The following is a 17,053-nucleotide window of genomic DNA, read 5'->3' as shown; positions in this document are numbered from 1 at the left end:
CACACACAGACACACACACACACACACTCACACATACACACACATACACACGCACACAAACACACTCGCACACACATGGCGTCGCCCATTTACACAGACAAACAGACATACAAACACACACACATATATACACACATACACACATTCGCACACGCACACGACAGTCAGAAACACAACGACGCCCACTTACACACTAACAACACACCCTTATAAGCACCGGCACGGTTGGCCTAGTGGTAAGGCGTCCGCCCCGTGATCGGGAGGTCGTGGGTTCGAACCCCGGCCGGGTCATACCTAAGACTTTAAAATTGGCAATCTAGTGGCTGCTCCGCCTGGCGTCTGGCATTATGGGGTTAGTGCCAGGACTGGTTGGTCCGGTGTCAGAATAATGTGACTGGGTGAGACATGAAGCCTGTGCTGCGACTTCTGTCTTGTGTGTGGCGCACGTTATATGTCAAAGCAGCACCGCCCTGGGCCCGTATGCATGAACTAGAAGTAAGAAACACTGGAAGTAGAGGCCTCTTTTCGAAGTGGGAACTCCCGAAGTCAACTTTCTAACACTGTTCACAATGCATGAACTGACTTGAACGCCAAAGTAGTGACAGCGAGAGTATTAAGGTCAAGGTCGGGGAAATTGGGGGAATCCCTACTAATACGCATGCGCACGTTTCTATCAACATGGCAGTCAACGAAAGAGGCAAGGCACGTGTGCCGCTCAAAAAGAAAGTAGACACGGAGGGGCGTTCTGCACCTTTTTCAGATGGTGAAATTGCTGTACTCTTGACAGAAGTGTTTTACGAAAGAACGGTTATTCTGTCCAAATTTCAGAACAGTTAATTAGAAAAAAACTTCACAGTAAACACCAAGTTTACAGAACAGTCTAACTGTTAAACATAAAGACGCTATCTGGTCCAAAATTGCCAAAGAAGTTGTCGCTCTCTCTCTCTCTCTCTCTCTCTCTCTCTCTCTCTCTCTCTCTCTCTCTCTCTCTCTCTCTCTCTCTCTCTCTCTCTCTCTCTCTCTCTTACGACACATGCACACACAGACAAACGTACACTCATGCACATACTGACACTATGACACAAGTGACACTGACGGCACACACACACACCACACACTGCACACACACACACACGCGCGCGCTCGCGCGCACACATATACACACACACACGCACCCATACACGCACGCACACAGTCACAAACAAATAACCACACACTCACTCTCTCTCACTTTCTCTCATTCTCTCTCAATCTACACTCATACACACACTGAAACTATGATGACACAAGTGACACGTCACACACACACACACACACACACATACACACACACACACACACACACACACACACACTCACCGTAGTGACACACATAATTATACACACGCGCGTACAGTTGAAAACATGATATGATTTTTTCAAAGCATAGGAAGGTTTCTTTTGCAAATGAATAAAATTAACACAGAGGCAAAACCCGGTTTTTGCAGCCGGAATGCAATTGCGGAGGCTTAAAAAGGAAAAGATTAATAAAAAAAATATATATAGCTCCCGGCGGAACTTGAACCCGGAGCGAATGAACGAGAGTCCGGAACCGTTACCACTGCACTATGTTACTCGTGTAGAATAGAGGCATGATGAAAAAAGGCATTCTGAGTTATTCAGTCGTGCTGGTTTGAAAGCTCGCCACCTTCGCCGAATGACTCGAGCACGTTTTTTTCGGTCAGTAACTGATCGAACTGTCGCTTTTGAGTCACTCTGTTTTATGTCACAGTCCGTGTCTATGGTGCAAGGTAGGAGACCGTCTCATTGTAGCCAAGTTACGACAGTTGCTCGATTGACGCATTTCACGTCTTCGATATTGTGTCTGAGATCATTTCCCAATGAGCTGCCTTTAAAAACGGAATGTCCTGCAATTGTAGTATGCGCTGGAGGTTTCTTTTGGATGGGTAAGGACCCTTGAGATGCGATATCGTCGTATAATTATGTCAAGCGAGAGGCCCTTGACATTGGAAGTGGGAACTTCGAAAGCAAAGTTGCCAGCTACTCGGTATGCACGAGCTAAATTGAACGCCGAAGTAGTGGCTTCGAGAGTTCTGAGGTCAAGGTTGAGAAAATTGGGGGAATCCCAATTAGTGCGCATGCGTTTGTAAACGGTAGGCTTGGTGACCAGAAGAAACAAATCTCATCGCGAGTTCGTAAATGGGCAAACGTTGATCGCGCTGTAGCTTTTACAATAATTGTTGTTTTTAACTGGTTGAACGAAAGCTGTGATGATTGTCCTTAAATAGAATGACTGTCTATAATAATGATTTCGTTGACCAGAATGTTGGGGACAATAAAAAAAGGTTGTTTATGTGGTAGCGAAGTCGGTTAACTTAAAACTCTTTTTGTAGTGTTTTTTTAATGATTGTGTATCGGTAAAACTGCTGGACAAAAATAGTTTGGTCAGAGCGAATGTTTGTGTTACTGGTAAATTTAAAAAGGCAGAACTCCATTTTTGGGGAATCAAGATATAAGGTGTAGTGAAAAGAAGATAAGTTCAGCGAATTTCATATTATTTGAGAAAATGTGTGTCCGAATTTTTAAAACAGAAAAATTGTTGTACTTAGGTGTTTGTAAATTACGTTTGTCCTCGTTAATTGTGAAGAGGATGTATGTTTATATAAAGTTCAAAGTCAAGATTGGATTTTTGTAGCCTACGTGCGTGTGTGCATGTGTATTAGACATAATACATAGACATAGAACACTTTATTATCTCAATTACGATAAACTCGGGTGTGGTGAATCACAATAAACAGCATAAAACGTAAGAACATGAATAAAATATCAAGGCGCAAATATAGTCAGCTCATCATAGTGTGGGGAGTGGGTACACACACACACACACACACACACACACACACACACACACATACACACACACACACACCGTCGAACACACACATAACGTCGAACACACACACACACACACACACACACACACACACACACACCGTCGAACACACACACACCGTCGAACACACACACACCGTCGAACACACACACACCGTCGAACACACACATAACATCGAAAACACACACACACACACACACACACACACACAAACACACACACACACACACAAACACAAACACCCACACACCCACACACACACACGGCACGCGCGAACACGCAAACAAACGTATGAAGGAACAGACGCACAATTATACCCGCACGCACGCACACACAGGCAGACAGGCACTCGCACAAATACATACACACACACACACACACACACACACACACACACACACACACACACACACACACACACACACATAAAGCAATGACAAAAAAATACCAGAAACTTACATTTAAACACTCGAACACACACACACACACACACACGCACACAAACACACGCACGCACACAAACACACACACACACACACACACACACACTCACACATGCACACAACGACGCCCATTTTCATAGAAACACAGTAACCCCCTCGTATAAGCGGGAATGAAAGAGTGGTGGCCAATGACCCAGATCAACAAACAAAAGTCAAAGCTGGCAACTCAAGTTTGTATTCAGGGAAATTTGCACGAAATGCATGCAGAAGATACGACTTTTCCCTCTATTTTCTCTCTTTGGGAGCGTCAGCTCGGTTTGACATGAAAAACTGAAGAAAAGCCCTGCCTTTTTGCACTGAGAAACTGTGGAAGTAGCGTGTTTACTACTGGGTCTGGCTGTAGTACATTTACCCTCATTTACTTCCTCGTTAGCTTCCAAAGTAAACTCTTTTTTCGTCCCATGCATGCGAAAGTGAGGATGTACTTCCGATGTCACTCAAAACTTTAGAAGTAGTCGCAAAATACCCTGAGTTACTTCCTCGCTTTGCTTCGAGGTAAACCCTTTTTCCGGCCCATGCATACGAAAGTGAGGCAAGTACTTCCGATGTCACTCAAAACTTCGGGAGTTGTCGCGAACTTCCCCCATAAGCATACGGGCCCTGATATGGCCCTTCGTGGTCGGCTGGGCGTTAAGCAAACAAACAAACCAAACCAAAACCCTTATAAGCGGGGGGGAAAGCGTGGTGGCCAGTGACCCAGAACGAACACAAGCCAACGCTCTAAGTCCTACTTTTCTTTTCTGTTTCCTTTAAAAAAAAAAATTATCATTGACTTTACCTGCTGGTATGATCTGGGTCAGTACGTGCAGCACACAGCGACACCCACACAATGACAGCAGCAGTTTCAACACTGGGTATTGTTGCAGACTTTAGCGCGCTGTCCACGATTTTTTAAAGCACGAAATGCATGATGTTCGAAAGGAGTTTTGCCCTACTTTGATACGTGACGTGGTATCTAACGAGCAGTTTGTACAACATTCCTCTGCGTGACTTATCTCGATAGGGATAGGTGACGGGTCGGGGTACGTGACGCAATATCTAAACCTCCCTAATATATATACACACTCACACGCACACACAAAGGAAAGTGTCTGCCGTTTGAACATGTAGTAGTGCTATCGACACGTAGCGCTATCGACACGTAGCGCTATCGACACGTAGCAGGGCCGGACCAAATGAGTTGTAAGGGGGGGGGTTCCTCCTTTTTTGGGGGGGCAAATCAGCGAAGTGGCGAAACCACAAGCGCGCGCCTGCAAAGCAGGCGCGCGAACTAGGGGGGTCCGGGGGCATGCACCCCCGGAAAATTTTTGAAAAACGGTTAAAATCTGTGCAATCTGGTGCATTCTGGGCCTTGTTTTGAGGGTTAAGAGCAGCATTGTTTTGGTGCTAAAACTAGTAAAAAAACAAAAACACTCAAAGCAAGGTACATGCTTTTTCCAGGGGTGGGGTTCCGGAACCCCTGGAACCCCCCCCCTGGGTCCGGCCCTGCGTAGCGCTACAGTACATTAGGTGTTTTTTTAAATAGTGATATCGACACGTAGTTCTATTGAGACGTAGTGATAATGGCATGTGTGAATTGTGGCAATAGCACTACGTGCCGATAGCACTACTGTTTTTGGCAATTTGTGTCGATAGCACTGCAGAAAATAGCGCAAACGATACGTAGCACAAATGACACGTAGCGCTAGCGGGACGCACCGGCAATGTCCAGGTCATATCATGTCGATCTGTTTAAAAGTGTATAACAAGAGACTGCCTACGTGACTGCGATGATGTTACACAATTCCACGCAAAATACGTGCTGACCTAAATCACAGAAGCAGGCAGGCTCGCTGGGCCTTCGCCCTTTCAATGTTGTGTACTGCATGCGCACTTGTTAAGCCAGTCCTCCGTTTCTTAGACGCTAGATTTGGTGAGTGTGGCGTGGAAGTAGCGTTTCTTAGGCAATTCTCGCCGCGAGGAAATCTAATTTAACGAGCTGAACTGAACTGAACTTTTTTTTACAAGGACGCACAAACACACACACACACACACACACACTGACACACACACAGACACTCAAAACGAAATATCAGAACAGATCGAGCGCTGTAGATAAATGAAGAGGTATACTCTTCCATGCAGATTGCGGACACCTCGCTTGAAAAAACACCTTTTGTTGTTACTTTAATTATTTTTTCTTCTAAAATGTGCCGGTCAAGATACCCTGCGTGCAATGTTCCAACACTCATGGCTGGTCCAAATGGTATTCGCCTTTCAACACGGGCACCACTGTATATACAGTAATACCGCCGTTTCAAATACTTTGCAACACCCTGTACCCCTTCTTGGGCCCTTGTTGATTTTAATCAACCAATTTTCTCTGGATGGGCGGTCAGATCAAAGGCAAAAGCTGGTTGGCCTTGAGACCTGGGTCAATGACCGGTACTTGCAATCTTAACACAGCTGCCTGTCCAGACACTGACCTTCTTACCCGGGGTCAATGACCGAGTTTTTATCTGAGAGGAAACTGTTTTACAACATGTGAAAGTCTCTGAAGGATTGGTCAGCGCAGGATAAGATAAGAGAGGGGTTGAAGTGAATAGCGCAAAGAGGGGGGAGGGAGGGGGGGTGGTAGCTATTTTGACTGCTGATGCAATCGCCAGCGGCTCGTGGCACTGGAGGGATGATGACACGGTCAAGTGAGGCGGAGGGGGGTAGCTGTCTAGCCAATGTGTCTGGCCTTGATTGGTGGTAGTCCTGAGTCCTTCTCAAAGTGGGGGGGGGGGGGGGGGATGAGTGGGCAGTAGAGAAGTGACAGATTTTGAGATCGCCGGCGAGAGATATTTGTTCGCCGGCCGTTCCGATTAACTACTTTGTGCTTCAGCGAAATTTGAACCCGCCCGGCGGGCGATTTCAGAGGAATTTCGAACCCGCCCGACGCGATTTGAACCCGCCGGGGGCGATCGGGCGACCGCCAATATTCAGCCCTGCACTCTCTCGGCATGATGTCGGGAGTACGCGCGCATCCACGGCCGCAGCAAAGACGCAGACCGAGCGTCGCTACTTTCGCTTCCGATGCCTGCATGTGACGTCACAGCCAACGGCTTGCCGCCGCGAGGATTTTGAAGTCTCGCATAGCAGACGAATTTGGCCGCTTTTTGAGCATGCATTTTGTGTAACATTAGACTGATGCAACACAAAACCTGTGATTTACTGTTCGGTTTTTGCATCTTTAGATGCTTACCTATATCATTAAATCAACCCCAACTGCTTTAGCTGACCTTAAAAAGAGCCTGTTATGGGCCTTTAACTTTGGAGCTTTAGTATAACGCTTCAACAACAACAACAACAACACAACCAACAACAACAACAACAACAACAACAACAACAACAACAACAACAACAACAACAAACAACCGGGAAAAAAGCAATGCACCCTTCGGTAATTAAATGAGACTGACGAGGTGTTTTTACATTTAGTCAAGTTTTGACTAAATTTTTTAACATAGAGGGGGAATCGAGACGAGGGTCGTGGTGTATGTGTGTGTGTGTGTGTGTGTGTGTGTGTGTGTGTGTGTGTGTGTGTGTGTAGAGCGATTCAGACTAAACTACTGGACCGATCTTTATGAAATTTGACATGAGAGTTCCTGGGAATGATATCCCCGGACGTTTTTTTCATTTTTTCAATAAATACCTTTTATGACGTCATATCCGCCTTTTTGTAAAAGTTGAGGCGGCACTGTCACACCCTCATTTTTCAATCAAATTGATTGAAATTTTGGCCAAGCAATCTTCGACGAAGGCCGGACTTTGGTATTGCATTTCAGCTTGGTGGCTTAAAAAATAATTAATGAATTTGGTCATTAAAAATCGGAAACTGGTCATTAACATTATTTTTGTTTTAAACGATCCAAAAACAATTTCATCTTATTCTTCGTCATTTTCTGATTCAAAAAACATATACATATGTTATATTTGGATTACAAACAAGCTCTGAAAATTAAAAATATGAAAATTATGATTAAAATTAATTGTCCAAAATCGATTTAAAAACAATTTCGTCTTATTCCTGGTCGGTCCCTGATTCCAAAAACATATAGATATGATATGTTTGGATTAAAACCAAACTCAGTACGGTAAAAATAATAGAAATACAGAAAAGCGTGTTATCCTGCTCAGCGCGACCATTACTGCACTATTCTGATTAGTCAATTTCACTGCCTTTGCCACAAGCGGTGGACTGACGAAACAACGAGTATGCGGTCTTGGTGAAAAAATGCAGTGCGTTCAGTTTCATTCTGTGAGTTCGACAGCTTGACTAAATGTTGTTATTTCGCCTTACGCGACTTGTTTGTTTTTGTTTTTAAGGAAGGGATTTCTGTTTACATTTTTAAGATTGCACAACCATTGTCTCCACTGTTGAAAAGCGAGTTTGAAACACAGGCTAACAATCACCGAGGAAAACAACTTGCAAGTGCGCGCCATTTTGTGAACCTGTATTTCTTTCCAAGTGATAGTCATAGCTCCCACTAATAAAACCGAGCAAAGAAGTCATGACATGTCAAGTTATGCCGAGACTACGTTTAATTTGTAGTGATAACCTGTCATGCACAATTTCAAACGTTTGCCAATTTCAACCGGTTTTGTTTCTGCTATTTTATTTCAGAGCTTGCTAACTCCATCCCTGACAGTTTGGCAAAAGTTGTGTTCAACTTCCGGACCCGGAGAGCTTTAACAATGTATGTTCAAATCAAGTAAACTGATCAATAGTCACAATTTATGTTCCCATCCAGAGATACAGCACTGGCACTTAGACAACGGAGAAGTTATGTATACACACACAGAAACCTTACCATCGTCATAAGCCGGTGGCAGGTAGCGTTTAAAGGGCTGAAAGGCGGAGCCCTCCTGAGGACGCTGCAAGTTGTTGCACGTACCGTCCGCTGTCCTCTGCAACTCGTGACCTTGACATGCCTGCAACACAGAGCATGAATCTGCCAACAGCTTGTAAGGTAGTCTTCTGATGCACTTACCGATGCGAAGACTAAATTCTAAAATAAGGCATGTTGTTTTAAGTTGAATTAGTCATATTCATTACCCAATGGCCCGGATTGATTTAGTAATTTCGCAATGGCTCCGTTTTCCACGTAGTCCAAATTTCTTTTGTGTAGCTATGTAGAGTATCTGTTGCCAATAATTTTACGCCTTTAATCGAGAGTAAACGTGCAGTTGTAAATAAGAGAGTAGACTATCACTAAAGACAAGTTTGATTGGAGAACATTTCGCTCGCCTGTTTTGTATCATATTTTTAAGTATTCACAAATTACAAGCACGTGCATGTGTTTCTCCTAAACTCGATCGTTGATTCAAAAATAAAACACACGCTGAACTAACTTTCAAACGACGATAAGGCCTAAACCAATTACAGATCCACCCATCCACCCAAAAAAGCACGCAATCTCTCACTCACTCACGAATCAGCACGGCAGTTACCTTTCTGACAGGAATGTAAGAGCATCTCGGCACGTCCAAGCAGTGAGTCTGTCCAGTCGTGTCGGAGGCCGCTTCTTCTAACAGCGCACGGTTGCTCACTTCCACTATCTCCTCGAAAGCATTGAACAAGTCTTGTATCTCTTGTACTGGCAACTGTGCCGGGACAGCGGCGGCAGCTATCGGGACATCGAAATTGTACGGGTATGGGTTCTGTGAGTAGTAAGGGACGCCGTACCCGCCTTGGTTTCGGGGGCTGTTGACAAGGGTTCCTTGCAAAGTCACTTGGTAGTCCGCGAAGTTACTGCTGCTTTTCTGGTTTTGGAAAACACCACCGGTGCCGCCTCTGTTCACGCTAGTCGAATGCACAACGGAGGTTCCGAAACTGCTCCCTCCCGAACCTGTATCGGAATATTGTGCTTCCCGGGATTGGTACACCGACTGCGCCGTCTGTGCCGCATCTTGGGCCGTTGCTGGAGAACGCGTGGACGCAGCCTGCACTGCCGGAGCTGGTATGCCGTTTTCACTTGTGGGAACCAGGAAGTAGTTGTGACTTACTTTGCCGTTGGTGTTGGACGGTGTGTTCAGCGACTGTCGTCGGTTGCCGTCCCCAGCGGGGTAGACGGTGTAGTGACTCTGTCTGACGAGCGACTCTGTCACGGACGCAGTGGCGATGTCATCTGTGGGAGAAAGAAATAAGACAGGAACTGAAAAAAGACGGCGGTCTAAACGTTTAGAAATACGAAAGAATTTCTATCACAACCAGTTCAAACTTTTGATGATCAAAGTTCGCGATGACACAATTCCCTCCTTCAGCCCCGAAGAGCCTGCGGAAAGTTGCCACAACAACTACTACTGTTTTGGTGCAGCCTGTAACATCCACCGAAACAATGCCAGTGCAATTAATTGTTCATGTGGTTGAAAGTCACCGTATAAACTACAGATTGACCGGCCAGCAGTTAAAGTTATTGTGTGTCATGTTTTGCATTCACGTTTTTTTTTTTAAACGTGATCCTTGGATTGGCAAACGTTGTACATCTGCCTCTGTGTGTGTGTGCGTGTGTATGTTATCAGAAAATCTCACGTTCGAGATCTTCTCGAAGGTCCGAGAATAGACACGTAGCCCTTACCCTATCTAATATATATAAGAATGGATGTAAGTTTGTCTGTCTGTCTGTGGTCGCCATAATCAGAGATGGAAAGCAGCAAGAACAAGATATTGTGCATGCCCACTGCTTAGGAGCCACAGATGTGCACCTGGGTTTTAGTTTCTGGATTCATTGTTTCCTTTGTCAGATAATGAACCTCCCCATTATTGAATACAGCCTATATACTATATTGTACAGTAATTTTCAGCGATCAAGAGTCATCAAATTCTCACTCTACACATGAATAAACTTCGAACAATACAACTGTTTCGATTAAAGTAACACACTTTATATATATATACCGAAGAAACAAAAGAAACGCGAAAAAATTCGTCATTGTTTGATTGACAAAATCTCCAACAACTATAGAGTTAGAATTATTAAACCACAAAAGTTTGATGAAGGCATGTTTGACCTTGCTTTTGTGTGATTATTTTGATGCTGTGACTGTTTTGACACACGGGACAAGCAGGTTTAACGTTAAACACATAATGCGCGCTCGCAGCACGTGCAAGTGGAGCAGGAGAAATCTGATGTGTGAGATGTGTTCACTAATGCATTAGCAACCAAAAGAGACCATGGCACGCTTGCTGCCAGTCTCACTTTTGAAACAGCCAGGATGCCAAGATTGACACCACCAAAATGCCAGGTCGATTTAAAGCTGGGGATGATCCAGAAGCGCTGGCATGTGCTTTAAACGTGCATATGTCAACAGTCTAATCACCTTCAGCAATGTTCTGTTGACATTGGAAGCACTGCAGTTATGCAACGCGGTGGATTTTTCGCATTACCCCAATAAGACAAGATCGCAATTTCCTGCCACAACGTCTTCGAGATCGATTCAATACAGCCACTGACACTACCAGGAACATCATTGGAAGCCACCAGTGTCCGATCAGTGGCCAGAGAGCGCGATAAAGACTGACTGAGCAAGACCTCTAAAATGTCGTAAACGTTAAACCTGCTTGTCCCGTGTGTTGAAACAGTCGCAGCATCAAAATAATCACACACCAGCTAGGTCAAACATGCCTTCATCAAACTTTTGTGATTTGATAATTCTAACTCTATAACTGTTCGAGATTTTGTCAATCAAACATTGCAGAATGTTTTCGCGTTTCTTTTGTTGCTCGGTATATATATATATATATATATATATATATATATATATATATATATATATATATATATATATATATATATATATATATATATACGATCAGACAAAATATGTATATTATGCGAAGTCCAAAATCACCTGTCATTAGGACAGCCAAAAGAAGCACGAAACACGGAATCCTCATCATCTTGGCAGACAGCTGAAAGCTCAAACAGCCACACAGCACAGCCCTGCAGTCAACTGTAGTCTGGGAGGAACTGGTTTTTAAACACTCCACACAACAAACACAGGATAGTAATTGTTTATATAAAAAAAGAAATAATAACAAAAAAAGGTCGATCCCTTTTTTTCTTTTTTTATATTTAGTCAAGTTTTGATTTTCTTCTTGTATTGGGATAGAAATCTTTGCGCGTGTCCAGCGTGCAGCCTAGCGTTATCTCTCAATCGTTAAACCGGAAAACAGACATTATTTATTGGTGTGTGTGTGTGTGCACCTTCTCTCACAGCCTATCAGCAAAGCTGTAAAGGTAGTAAACCGTGTTTTCCTATGACGTCTTTTGTCCACTGAAAAAAACTAAGAAAGTAAAGTTACTGATGAGATGATGAAAGTTTTATGGCTTTCTTCCATGGTCACCGCCCTGTTCGTGTGTGGACACGGCGTGCCCTCTCTCTTCGCCTGTCAGCCATGGCGCTTTGATTCGGGCTGTAAAAAGTTGTGTGTTTTTTGTTTACGCTGGCGTGTCGTTTCCCATCCCACTTATTGCTTTCTTCACAAAATAAATCATATTACCAACTGTGAACATATTTGTTCTCCTTTTTTTTTAGTTAAAAGTTTAGCGTTACATTTGAATAATTTCGTGTAAATGTTCTATTTTTGGCTGTCGTTTTGATGTTTACGTTTGCTTTATAAACGATTTGCAAGTATTTCTGTTCACTCGCATATGATTGTTATCAACAGTATTGTAAAAGCTGTCTTCTTTTTTTGGTCTTTTTTGTTTTTGTCTTTTCATTAGAAGTGAAGAAGCGGTTGCTGAAGTCTTAAAGTTAAATTCCCAAACCTATTCGTATCAGAGAAAAAGAGAGAGAGAGAGAGAGAGAGAGAGAGAGAGAGAGAGAGAGAGAGAGAGAGAGAGAGAATGACCATGACAATGACAATGACAATGACAATTCTTTATTTAACGAGGGTAATATATTAAGCAGTGATCTGCTTTTCTACATCCAGCCCTCGCCCTAAAGAGGGAATAACTAAAGACAAACAAAACACTTCTACATTTTAACCGATAACTGAAGTAAGAACGTATTATACATATGTACACACAATGCATTGCATAGAGGGAAATTGCGAGTTCATGTGTGTGAATCTAGCGGTATAGAGTAGATTTAAAACAACACAATGCTCTTGGCCATACATTGCAAGGAAATCAACGAAACAAGCAATACATTGCATTAATCATCACACATCTAAATGGTTGTTTGTTCATCCGAAAAAGGGTATGTGTATATTATACTTCCCCCCCTTATTCTTATGCTTTTTGTGAAGAAAGCAATAAGTGGGATGGGAAACGACACGCCAGCGTAAACAAAAAACACACAACTTTTTACAGCCCGAATCAAAGCGCCATGGCTGACAGGCGAAGAGAGAGGGCACGCCGTGTCCACACACGAACAGGGCGGTGACCATGGAAGAAAGCCATAAAACTTTCATCATCTCATCAGTAACTTTACTTTCTTAGAGAGAGAGAGAGAGAGAGAGAGAGAGAGAGAGAGAGAGAGAGAGAGAGAGAGAGAGAGAGAGAGAGAGAGAGAGAGAGAGAGAGAGAGAGAGAGATAAATTAATTAAAATGAACTTTATATTACAAGGAGGCCTTTTCCAACAATCGGTTCTTTAGACAAACAAACACACAAAACAATAACACACTATCAAAGAAACGCCAAAGAAGCAAAGTTAAGAGAGAGAGAGAGAGAGAGAGAGAGAGTGTGTGTGTGTGTGTGTGTGTGTGTGTGTGAGAGAGAGAGAGAGAGAGAGAGAGAGAGAGAGAGAGAGAGAGAGAGAGAGAGATGATGATGAAACTTTATTTTACAAGGATAGCAGTTTAAGGACACGCCTTTTCTTACAACCTGTCCTTACATCTAATACACAATTATGATACATAGCCTACATGATAGACAAGTAGAAGTAACGCACAAATGAGCAAATAATCGAACAAAAAAGCAAACAAATACAATGTAATACAACAACACAAAAAACAAACACAAAAAGGACAATTCGAAAACGAACAAGAACGCTAAAGCGTGATTAACCATTCAGTCTTGAAATCGAATGCACTTCAATACGCTCGCTTTTCTTTCACCTTCCGAACACACGCACGCACACACACACACACACACACACACACACACACACACACACACACACACACACACACACACACACACACACACACACACATACACATAACCACACACACAACCTCATACAAAACCGTATACACACACCAGAGAGAGAGAGAGAGGGGGGGGGAGAGGGAGGAGAGTTTTGAGAAGAAACAAATAAGCTTCAGGTAAACTCTTACTGTGCGTTGGGGGTAAGAACGTTGCATGGTGATGTCATAATCTCTCGTCTTTCAATATGACGTCATTTGCGTGGTCCAGATCGACTGAACCCAGTGTACAGTTAATGCAGGCTTAAATCATAATTTCCTTTCAAGGAATTTCTTCATTTTAAGCATATTTTCAGCGCCAAAAAACATAAAACTATATAATTTTGGAATCAGCAAATAATAAGGAATAGAGGATTTATAATGTTATGTGTCTTCTACCAACAATGAAGAAAGTCCCTATTTATCGGTTTTCTTTGTTTTAAGCCCATTTTTAAATCAAACACAACAGAACTATGTATTTTCGGATACAGGAGGCAATACAGAATACAATGATGTCCCCTTTTTACATTTAGTCAAGTTATGACTAAATGTTTTAACATCGAGGGGGGAATCGAGACGAGGGTCGTGGTGTATGTGCGTGTGTCTCTGTGTGTGTGTGTGTGTGTGTGTGTGTAGAGCGATTCAGACTAAACTACTGGACCGATCTTTATGAAATTTGACATGAGAGTTCCTGGGTATGAAATCCCCGAACGTTTTTTTCATTTTTTTGATAAATGTCTTTGATGACGTCATATCCGGCTTTTCGTGAAAGTTGAGGCGGCACTGTCACGCCCTCATTTTTCAACCAAATTGGTTGAAATTTTGGTCAAGTAATCTTCGACGAAGCCCGGACTTCGGTATTGCATTTCAGCTTTGTGGCTTAAAAATTAATTAATGACTTTGGTCATTAAAAATCTGAAAATTGTAAAAAAAAATAACAATTTATAAAACGATCCAAATTTACGTTTATCTTATTCTCCATCATTTGCTGATTCCAAAAACATATAAATATGTTATATTCGGATTAAAAACAAGCTCTGAAAATTAAATATATAAAAATTATTATCAAAATTGTTTTTTCGAAATCAATTTAAAAACACTTTCATCTTATTCCTTGTCGGTTCCTGATTCCAAAAACATATAGATATGATATGTTTGGATTAAAAACACGCTCAGAAAGTTAAAACGAAGAGAGGTACAGAAAAGCGTGCTATCCTTCTCAGCGCAACGAATACCCCGCTCTTCTTGTCAATTCCACGGGCACTGCCTTTGCCACGGGCGGTGGAGTGACGATGCTACGAGTATACGGTCTTGCTGCGTTGCGTTGCGTTCAGTTTCATTCTGTGAGTTCGACAGCTACTTGACTAAATGTTGTATTTTCGCCTTACGCGACATGTTTTAATTTAAATATAGATTTGTAATGAACATTTCATAAACGAATTTTTAAGGTACCCAGCTGAAATGCAAACCCATAGTCCGGCCAAGTCAAAGATAATGTGACACAAAATTAAATAATATTGATGAAAAACTGTGGCCGTGACAGTGCCGCCTCAACTTTTGCAAACGAGAAAATATGACGTCATCAAATAGCCCTATCAAAAATCGGCGAAATTTGTTTCAAACAAATGCTCTCAAAAACGTCTGTACCAATTTTCATAACAATCCGTTCGGTAGTTTTTGAGAAATGCTTTTCACACACAGACACACACAGACACACATACATCGGGAGGCAAACCTCGCCCTCCGCCCTCGTTAAATCATTCAGCCAAGTATTGACTGAATGTAAAAAGCAATCAACAAGCAAAGTAACCGACGATAAAACTCACACGATGCCAACGCTGACATTAATGCCTACAATGATGATGATGATGACGATGACGATGACGATGACGACGACGATGATGATGATGATGATGATGATGATGATGATGATGATGATGATGATGATGATGATGATGATGATGATGATGATGATGATGATGATGATGATGATGATGATACCCCAACATTACATTATACACATACTACATGTAACGTGCAAAATAATTTCGAATTCAAAAAGCTTTTCCCAGAGTTGACAACTACTATATAATTATGGATATGTTAAAGACAAAATAAGCCATCTAAGTAGACATTTAATAATTATGCAGTGCTCGTTTAAAACTCTTTAGCGAGGTTAATGATCTTACTGCAGATGGAAGGGAGTTCCACACCATAGAGCCAGAGAAATCCTGACTAGTTTTTAACAAATCAATCCGGGGTATTGGTGGTAGAAAATTGACAGATCCGTATCTTTCAGTGACTCTGTGAAAAAGGTCCTGAATGTAGTTTGTCACTTCCTCATACTTTATACATTATTACAGCCTTATTAAAATGTAACTGCTTAACTAGAGGAAGATAATTCAGAATCATCTTCAAATCAGCTGGGTATTTTGGGTCTTTCTTTGTAAAAAAAAGAAAAGAAAAAAAAAGGGACATTAAACTTTGCTTGGAAAGGGGAGGGGTCTTCTTTTAAATTCGTGTCCAAGATGGAGAGCCAGGTGTTAACACTAACAGTGCATTGAAAATATCTAACTGGTACAGTCTTGAATTACAGCCTTGAATTACAAAGACATTGACAGTCTTCCATTTGAAACCTGTCGGTGATGATCGTGGATTGACGTCTACCCAAAGCCTTTTGGAGTCTTGAATACGACAACTGAGGCGCGTTGCTTAGGCAGACCGTAACAGAACGGTTGCAAACGATTTCTAGGCAACGCATAGTTTTGTCGTATCGCTCGCTAACGCTCGCGAACGTTAGCATGCGCTCGACACGAGTACCATTGTCTGGGGTCACTGAAGCGTAACAAAGGCGACCGCTCGCCGAGAATGGTCTAGGCAACGGGGGGTTTGTGCCGAGCATTCTGTAACGTACGAAGCAAGCTCTCTCTGTCCCTCTGTGCCTGTCTCTCTGTCTACGTCTCTGTCTCTCTCTCTTTCTCATTCTTTCTTTCTTTCTCTCCCCATATCCCTTTTCCTATGTCTTTCTCTTTCTTTTTACCTCTCTCTCTATATCTGTCTGTCTCTCTTTGTGTCCGTCTGAAAGTCTCTCTCTCGTATCTTTTTACATTTAGTCAAGTTATGACTAAATGTTTTAACATAGAGGGGGGAATCGAGACGAGGGTCGTGGTGTATGTGTGTGTGTCTGTGTGTGTGTGTGTGTGTAGAGCGATTCAGAGAAAACTACTGGACCGATCTTCATGAAACTTGACATGAGAGATCCTGAGTATGGTATCTCCAGATGTTTTTTTCATTTTTTTGATAAATGTCTTTGATGACGTCATATCCGGCTTTTCGTGAAAGTTGAGGCGGCACCGTCACGCTCTCATTTTTCAACCAAATTGGTTGAAATTTTGGTCAAGTAATCATCGACGAAGCCCGGACTTTGGTATTGCATTTCAGCTTGGAGGCTTAAAATTTAATTAATGAGTTTGCTCATTAAAGTTGTCATTAAGATCGAT

At 42.5% G+C, this 17,053-nt stretch overlaps 1 protein-coding gene across 1 annotated transcript in view; it reads right to left on the bottom strand.

Annotated features, from left to right (window-relative positions):
* Positions 1–11,577, bottom strand: part of LOC138982336 (myeloperoxidase-like) — a 248,792-nt gene extending 237,215 nt beyond the window's left edge. The window contains exons 1-3 of the mRNA XM_070355589.1: positions 11,272–11,577; positions 8,872–9,548; positions 8,232–8,352 (exon numbers count right to left, since the gene is read on the bottom strand). Coding sequence (XP_070211690.1) covers positions 8,232–8,352; positions 8,872–9,548; positions 11,272–11,320 — 847 coding nt within the window. The 5' untranslated portion in view covers positions 11,321–11,577. The remainder of the gene's footprint in view (positions 1–8,231; positions 8,353–8,871; positions 9,549–11,271) is intronic.
* Positions 11,578–17,053: the final 5,476 nt, after the last annotated feature.

Source organism: Littorina saxatilis, linkage group LG12 (assembly GCF_037325665.1).
Source record: "Littorina saxatilis isolate snail1 linkage group LG12, US_GU_Lsax_2.0, whole genome shotgun sequence".
Taxonomy (NCBI): Eukaryota; Metazoa; Mollusca; class Gastropoda; order Littorinimorpha; family Littorinidae; genus Littorina; species Littorina saxatilis.
Note: the sequence above shows the minus strand (reverse complement) of the source record. Positions and strands in the feature narration are given on the sequence as shown.